A 7,846-nucleotide genomic window follows, 5' to 3' on the forward strand; every position below is an offset into this window, starting at 1 on the left:
AAAGCCAGTCACCCTTCTAATTATGCACTTTGGATTTGGAACTGGCAAAGTAATGGACAGTAATCTTTCAGGCTTCCTTTTTAGAACTCTTAATAGGCTCAGTTTCCATTTTTGAGTGCCTGTTGCACACACAGCCTCTATTAACCAGCTGGTGACTGTATCCAAGACTGCTACTGAGGATATCCCTAGAACTTAAACCAGGAAGCAAGGAGAAAAATATTCCATGAGAAGTCATTAATAAGGGCTATGATTTGTACCATGGTACTATTAGGCCCATAACTGAAGGAAGGGCAGGAGGAAAGAGCCTCCTCCAAACCAAAACAGAAGCTGAGTGAGATGCCAAAGCTTTCTTTTGGATAACTGAGTACCTGTCTACAGGTAAAATCATTCTGTTTCCTCAGAATACACTACTTTGTGGGTCTGCAGCACCCAACAGGCATCTTCCCCCAAGCAAAACCAATGTGAGCACACCCCATCCTTCCTTCTCCAAGGCAGCTCCTCGGAGACTTTGGAGTGGACAATAGCACAGCTCAGTTTCTGTAGGAAGCCTGTCAGCTCCTTGGGAGCTGCTTTTCTGCTTCTGCCAAATATGTGGCCAGAACTACACCCTGGCCTTGGTCTGGCCAGTCAGGACAAGCTGAGGGAGTCTGCTTTAGCCAAAAGTAACCAACACATGCTCTAAATCAAGAGACAAAACAGCAAGCTGCAGCAAGGACGATGATCAGCCAAGCCCTTGCCTGCTGCTTCCACAGGAAACTGCACTCGACCAGAACATCTGGGATCTAAGGGTAAGATGAAAAAGAAATCACAGAGCTGGCTCAGAAGGGCACATGGGAGGGCAGGAGCAGGCTCAGAGAAAATGTGAGGTTTCACTTCTTCCTAAATGTTGATGATTCCAGGCACCACTTAAATCTCAACCCATAGTTAAGAGGTCTGTGCTGGAAAGAAAGAAATACAGACTAAAGCTTCTTTCCTGACATATTAATCAAGTCAGAGATGGTTGTGTCCCAGGTCCCAACGAAGATACATATTAGTTAACCACAAGTTTTTGCAATGTTTTTCTGTCTGAACTCTCCAGCACAAACTTCCTGCCAATGTATGTGACTGTGGAAGTGTTTAGAAGCCAAACTTGTGGTCACATACAGTTTTCAGTGCAAGGCAATCACTCGCACTAAATAAAAAAATAAAAATAAATGAAATTTTAAAAAATTTAAAATGTCTTTCTAAAACACAACAAAATTCCCAAAAAGGTAATTATCAAACAATAGCAGTGCTAAGAATACACATAAATATTAAGTGATAGATTTGCTACTTTTCAGCTCTTCCCTCTTTTAGCATTTTAAGGTACTGAAAAGCACCCTTCTAACAGCAGTTCATCGACACTTTTGGAAGAACATGTTCTGCTATACACCCAGCATTATAATATTAAAGACACTTTAAGACAAGCTATGTTTTGCAACCTTCTCTGCCTGAACAAACCCCAGAGCCGTAAGTTCAGCTGTGGCCAAAAAGAGAAAGCAAAAAGTGAAAACCAAGCTTCTAAAATCTCGTCTAGATGTGTAATCCACACCTAATGAAGCCAGGCAGCATGGCCATAAGTGAGCAGACTATTTATCTGTTATCGGGATATTCAAGGCTCAAAAGAAGAGGAGTCCTTGTCATCCATCAGTAAAGCAAGACACCTGATGGCGAGGACAGATCCTGAAAGCTCAGCAATCATTTCAGGCGTGCAGAATCGGCACTGAGGCTTGGGGAACTCCAGTTCCTGGCTGCACGTCCTGTGACCTGCCCCACTAAATACTCACACACTGCAGGTCTCTTCCTCACTCCTCCCCAGATGAAGGACTCTGATAGGAAAGACATTTGCAGGTGTTCAGGGGCTCATTCCTCACCGTTCCCTCCTCTCCCAGGGCCGGTCCATCCCTCCCTAACTCCTGCAAGGGGGAGATAAAGCACTCCAGCTTCTTAACACGGGGCTCCACAATAGTCACCTCACAGCATTTCAAAACCTCGTTTGCGTTTGTTTTAGAAATCTTGCCCACCCGCCCACACCACACCCATGCCTCTATTCTTCCTGCACCACTCTCCTCCCCATCTCGCCACGTACTTCTCGACCCGCTGCTTTTCCCCTTCTCTTCAGCTGTTTACTGTTTCCCGTAGATCACCGGCTGGAGTTCACCTCCCCTCGCCGTTCACACTGTCAGCACATTGCTCCTGGCCACAGAAATTCAGGTATGTAGCGGCTGATCTACTCTTACATCCACTGTTTGGCTGTCCTTACCCACTTCTGGCTACAGCGTGACTCAGCTCCTCTCTGTGTCATTGCACGGGTACCTGGCTGTCAGTTCAAGACCAAAGCCCCCTCCGAACATTTGTCTCTTATGCTTCGGTGCCTTTTCTTCACGGACAACAGCACCATCCTCTTGGACATTCAGCCTCACTATGGGCTGCATTCACATCCTCAGAGGGAATCTGAATCCCATTTTTCACGTTCTTTCTGAAAATACAGTTTTAAAACACAATATTCTCTTTCTAACCACATCATTCAAATACCTTGCTGTGCTCCCAAACCTTCCCTTCCAGTTACCAATATGCCTTTTTCTCTAGCCTGACATAATGCCAAACCTTCCCTTCCAGTTACCAATATGCCTTTTTCTCTAGCCTGACATAATGCCATTCAAACTGATGACTGTCCACCCCAAATCCTCCTCTTCCCCTCTTCTGAGTGTGTGCCATCTGTATGTACAAATCTCTACTTCTCCATCCTTTTCTCTCACGAAGATGTGAGGCCATGTACCTCAGCTTCCATGGCTTTTGTAGCTTGTTCCTCTCTCTCTCCAGGATCCTGGAGACACCAAAACCCACTGTTTTCAAAAAAACTGCATTCCCGCTTTCTCTGGTTGAATCCACTGTGTTTGGGAAGGATTATCTCTCAATATTTCTAGAAAGTACACTTGACTTTTGAAGCTGTGATACCAATCATCAGCTAAGATGTATGTACAGACAATCCTTTTTAAATATCATATCTGCACATTCTTTTAAGTCAAAACAGTGCTTTTGTGCAGCATCTCTCACAATACTGAGCTCCCACTAGAGCATTTAATACTCCCTAATACTCTAGTGCTCAAAGTCTTAAGCTTCACTAAATATTTAGTGACTAAGTACATGGTGACAAAAGCAGTGGTTATTACTGGCATCCTTTGATGTCTAATATTAAATTTAAAGCTAAGAAATTCAGTGATTATCCAAAAGCTTCACACTTCTGAAACTTTCGGAACTGCTGATGCCTGCTAAAGTCACAGCCTGTGTCTCTTTTACTTTTGTTAGTTGCAGAAGTTTGAAACACAAGAAAGGCATTTCTGTATTTCAGTAGGCAAGTGTTTATGGTGCTTTAGTTGGAATCTTATGATTGGCCTTTAAACAATCCATTCTCTCATTACAGGGCCAACCATTCAGTGACCCCGGATGGGTTCTTAGGATGGAGAATTTTAAGGAAGGTTTATTAGACTTGACCTGCCACAAGAAGCTCAGTGCTTCAGAAGGGGTCATATTGCTAAGTGGACTTTTACAGGACACAAACTGACACTGAGAAAAAGTTTTTTAAAAAGTAAATCCAGGCATGCATATGATCAATAAGTGAGTTACTATGTTTGCTACTGTGAAGGCTCAATACTTGCTGATGTACAAATAGGTTTTGACCTTGAGTCTTCAACCTAAACCTGACTTAGAGCACCATCAAAAAATTAAGACAAACATTGCTAAAACCAACACCTTGTTAATTTAGTGCTAATGAGTTTCAAAGCATAGAAAAAAAATCATAAACCCTTATAAACTCCAGATTAAAAAAAAAGTCACCTGATGACAGTTCTAAAAGAGACAATTTGGCTCTTCAAAGCCAAACTGCTGGGGGCAGGGATGGCTGTTCATAAATAATGCTCTGAGTTAGAGGCTATTTATTGATTTCAGGACCACAAAAAAGCCATTAATAAAACAAGATCACAAGAAGAGCTTAAAATACTTTATGTTCTGAATAGCTTAAGGGAAACAAACAGCCCATATGTTCCAAAATATTTTTTAAATAATATACCTAAGATTTGGGGTTTTTTGCTCATGAAAGAGGCCAGACTGGAAGCCGAAGTCTCAGATTTATGCCTGGAACAGGTGTGGATTTCTGACACATTGTCTCCTTCCCTACAAACATTCTGACCTCAGAAAACCAACAACAGCCCCAGGAACCTGACAGTCACTGCCCTGACCTTGCAGTCCTTGGTCCTCCTGTTGGGATGGGCAGCATCAGCTGTGGGGATGACCACAGGAATATACAACCTCTCTTCCTCTGAGAACAGGACCAAGGCCTGGCAAACTCTTTCTATTACAAGGAACAACACAGCTCAAGCAGCAAAAAAATTCTGCTTTTCTAAACTGTATTTATGGGCCACAGACACACTCAAAATTATTTTCACCTCTTACACAAAACCAGTAGGGAAAGTTGCAGGAGCTCAAATACACTTGTGGTAGTATTTTCCTGCTAAAAACAGGAGGCAGAAATAGGAAATCTGCCACTCAGAGGAAGTAGATTCGAAATTATCTGTTCTGATTAGTACGCTGTGTACTTCTTGGAAACACGGGACGGGGAGACTCTAAACACTATCTGTATGCAGGACAGAATTTGCTTATTTCTCCTGACTGGTTTCAGCTCTGCTGTATTGCTTCATGTCACAGGAGCTTCACAAGAAAATGACTGGATATAAATCTCAGGGCAGTTTTAAAAGCCTTTAAAATACCAACATGGATACTACATCAAGCCAACTTCTTATATTACTGCCTTTGATCCCAAAGGAAAAAAAATAAACATAACAAAATACTATGAAAGTTACAGGCATCTCCTGCAGACCTGGCCCCAGCTGCCACAGCTGCACTGATTCCAATGAAGTGAGGACATTTTTTATCAGCTGGGGACTTGGCTTGATAAAGGTGAAGGCACTCAGCAGCATGTCAAATCAACTGTGTCCATTTAACCTCGTTTTACTTACCATTAAAGCCTCCATGTTTTGAGAAACAGCAGAGAGCTGTAATGCTTGCAGAAATGCAGTTAATTTCTCATCTGGCTAAGAAAGCAATACAGACGTAAGACCCAAACCAATATTCCCTTAAGTTCAAAGGAAGTTCTGCTGATTTTGAGGGACCTTCACCAGTCAAAATAACATAACTATTTGTTTGGAGACCTGAGATAGGTTCCTAACAGCAGAAACGAGCCATAGTCCAGTCTGAAATAACTGTTAAATGTTCAGCTTCTCGGGCCATAAACTAAGATCCTTATTTCTGCACCAAGAATCACCTGATACAGGGCAACAGCTGGTCAAATTGTTTTTACAGGTCAAGAAAAGAGGAAGAGTCAACACAAGGACAGTGTTATTTCTGATGACCCAGGCAGACTAGTTCAATGTTTGGTTTGTTGTTTTTTGTTCTTTTTTTTTTTTTTTTTTTAATAATGAGAGCAGTCAATGCTAGAAGTTAATATTGTAACAATTCCAGTGGAATTCAGCTCCCTGGAGACGGCTCCGAAGTCCATGAGCAGCCCTCCCCAACACCTCCGTGCTAGCCTCACTTACCCCCAGCCACCTTGCTCCTTTGTTGGCAGCCTGCTGAATCTGCACTTTTTTAAGGGTGACATTGTAGACAGCTCCGTCTTCTACCTCTTCACCCCCATCCTGAAATGTGGTCTGCCAGGAAAAGGAGAAAGAAAAACAAGATGAAAAGGAACGTTTTCCCCCTTCTGCTGACCACAATCAGTCCCAGGTGCTCTGCGGCTCCAGGCAGAGCAGAGGAGATGGGCAGCACAAAGTAAACACAACAATCAAAGCAATCCAGGATACCCTTAGGTTGAGGGAACACTGGAGATATTCTTGGCAAGCTGTCCTTTCCTGTGGTATCGAGGTACCCTGACTTTCCATTTAACTGTTTTTCCCAGACTAGCACATATTTTAAATAGCTGCATAAAGTCTTCAAAGGAAAGAGTTTGGTTTTGATTAGCAGTCGTCTCTTTCCTCCCTCCTTTTCTACAGCAATTAATCTCTTTGGCCTTTCATTTGGGGAAGGATTCGCACTTTTAAAACTGCTGAATTACTTCGGCAGACAGCCTTGAACCTCTGAAGCTACAGAGTATTTAAATCACAGCGACATTTTCATTCTCTTGAGAAGGAGGGATCTGAAGCGCTTGCGATTTGCTCTTCCAAAAACCTATTATTTCAAGAACAAGAAAAAAAAACCAAGCAGCTTTAGAGCCGGGGGAGAGCGGGGGGAGGGGGCACAGCATATCCCGGTACCAGCATCGCCGGCATCGGACACGACACCCCTGGCACCGGGCACAGCATCGCCGGGACCGGGCACGGCACGGCACGGCGGGCACGGAGCATCGCCGGGCAGCGGGACCCGCGGCAGGGCAGGGCAGGGCACGGCCGGTTACCATTTTCGCTCTCCACAGCAGTTTCATCCTCGGTGGCTTGCCGGGCGCCTGGCCGGACGCGCCGCGCTCCGCTTCGCCCGCGGGCCGGGCCGAGCCGAGCCGAGCCGAGCCGAGCGGCCCCTGGGCTGCGCGGGAGGGCCGGGCCGGGCCGGGCCGGGGGCGGGACGGACGGACAGACGGACGGACAGGGGGAGGCGGCCGCGCCTGGCGCCGCCTCGGCCCGGCCCGCGCAGGGTTTCCTGTTGGTGCCCGCGCTGCCCCGGCAGTCCCCGCTCCGCTCCGCGGGCGGCGGGCGCGTCCTGCCCGGCTCCCAGGGAAGCGCCTCCTCCTCATCTCCCTTCTCTTCCCCTCCTTCCCTTCCCTCCCCTCCCCTCTCTCCTCTGCCGGTGCCGGGGCAGGGCGCAGGGGAGCAGGGGCGACCGCGGGTCAGGTGTCCGCGCTGCCGTAAGGAAGGAATTTTAAGCTATGCTTAACTTAAAAAACTTACTTCTGCCAGTTGAGAAGTAGGGAAGTTAAAGGTTTTAGTAAGCCCTGCCCGGCATTCTTCTCACTTTCTCACTTTTTTCCTATATCGCTCACAAAGAAGCCCCCATGAGCTCCTCTGTGGATGCTGTAGCTGTAGGCATCTGCGTGCTGACACGACGATCTCAAGACGCCCTAAAACCCCACAAACTTCGTTGCCTCCTGAGCTGTCTTTAATTACCTGCTTTTTGGGATTTAAAATAGGGATGATTCAAGTGCACAAATTCCCGTGCAAGGCAACGAAAGTTCCAAGAATTGAAACAGAGCTCAGACCTCCCAAAGCCCCACACTAACCTCCAGCATGTTCCTGGTTTTATTTCCACCAGTGTTAGAACCTGAGGAGCATCGCAGGCTCGGGGGCTGTCAGCACTTCTACCTCTTAACACGAGAAACCATACGGAAGCCAGGAACATTATTTTCAGCCACGAAACCAAGACTGAGACAGGTCACAGGTGCCCTGATCTGATCACTTGCCAGGCTGTGCTTTTAGTTTAGGTGTGTGATCGTGAAGTGGTCAGGGATAAACAGACATCAATAACCTGACTCAAATGTACTGCACCTACAAAGTGAAGTGTAGATTTCCCAGAGTTCTGTGGCTTCTCCTATAAAACTGCAGAGAGCGTTCTGAATGCTTTAGATTTTGCAAACTGCTCTTCCACATTGTAATTTAAATGTGCAGAAAGCAGAGTGTGCATTGAACCCCTCGTGGCCAGCCCAGCAGGTGTGTGAGTACCTGCAGAGCAAATTGCCATTGAACAGGACTAGCATACCAGCATATGCAAATGCATATCCAGCCACAAGAAATACAACTCCAAAGCCAAAAAAATTACTCTGAAATAGAAGTTTTTTTGTGCAATG

General features: G+C 45.7%; 1 protein-coding gene across 2 annotated transcripts in view; it reads right to left on the minus strand.

Moving 5' to 3' along the window:
• The window catches only part of RGL1 (ral guanine nucleotide dissociation stimulator like 1), a 54,707-nt gene extending 47,401 nt beyond the window's left edge, over positions 1 to 7,306 (minus strand). Inside the window, exons 1-2 of one of the 2 annotated variants that reach the window (XM_068199509.1) lie at positions 7,283 to 7,306; positions 5,613 to 5,723 (exon numbers count right to left, since the gene is read on the minus strand). In XM_068199509.1, coding sequence (XP_068055610.1) covers positions 5,613 to 5,723; positions 7,283 to 7,291 — 120 coding nt within the window. In that variant the 5' untranslated portion in view covers positions 7,292 to 7,306. Of the gene's footprint in view, positions 1 to 5,612; positions 5,724 to 6,466; positions 6,609 to 7,282 lie in introns of those variants that run through there. The other variant, XM_068199508.1, reaches the window with a different exon arrangement.
• Positions 7,307 to 7,846: the final 540 nt, after the last annotated feature.

Source organism: Anomalospiza imberbis, chromosome 9 (genome assembly GCF_031753505.1).
Source record: "Anomalospiza imberbis isolate Cuckoo-Finch-1a 21T00152 chromosome 9, ASM3175350v1, whole genome shotgun sequence".
Lineage (NCBI taxonomy): Eukaryota > Metazoa > Chordata > Aves > Passeriformes > Viduidae > Anomalospiza > Anomalospiza imberbis.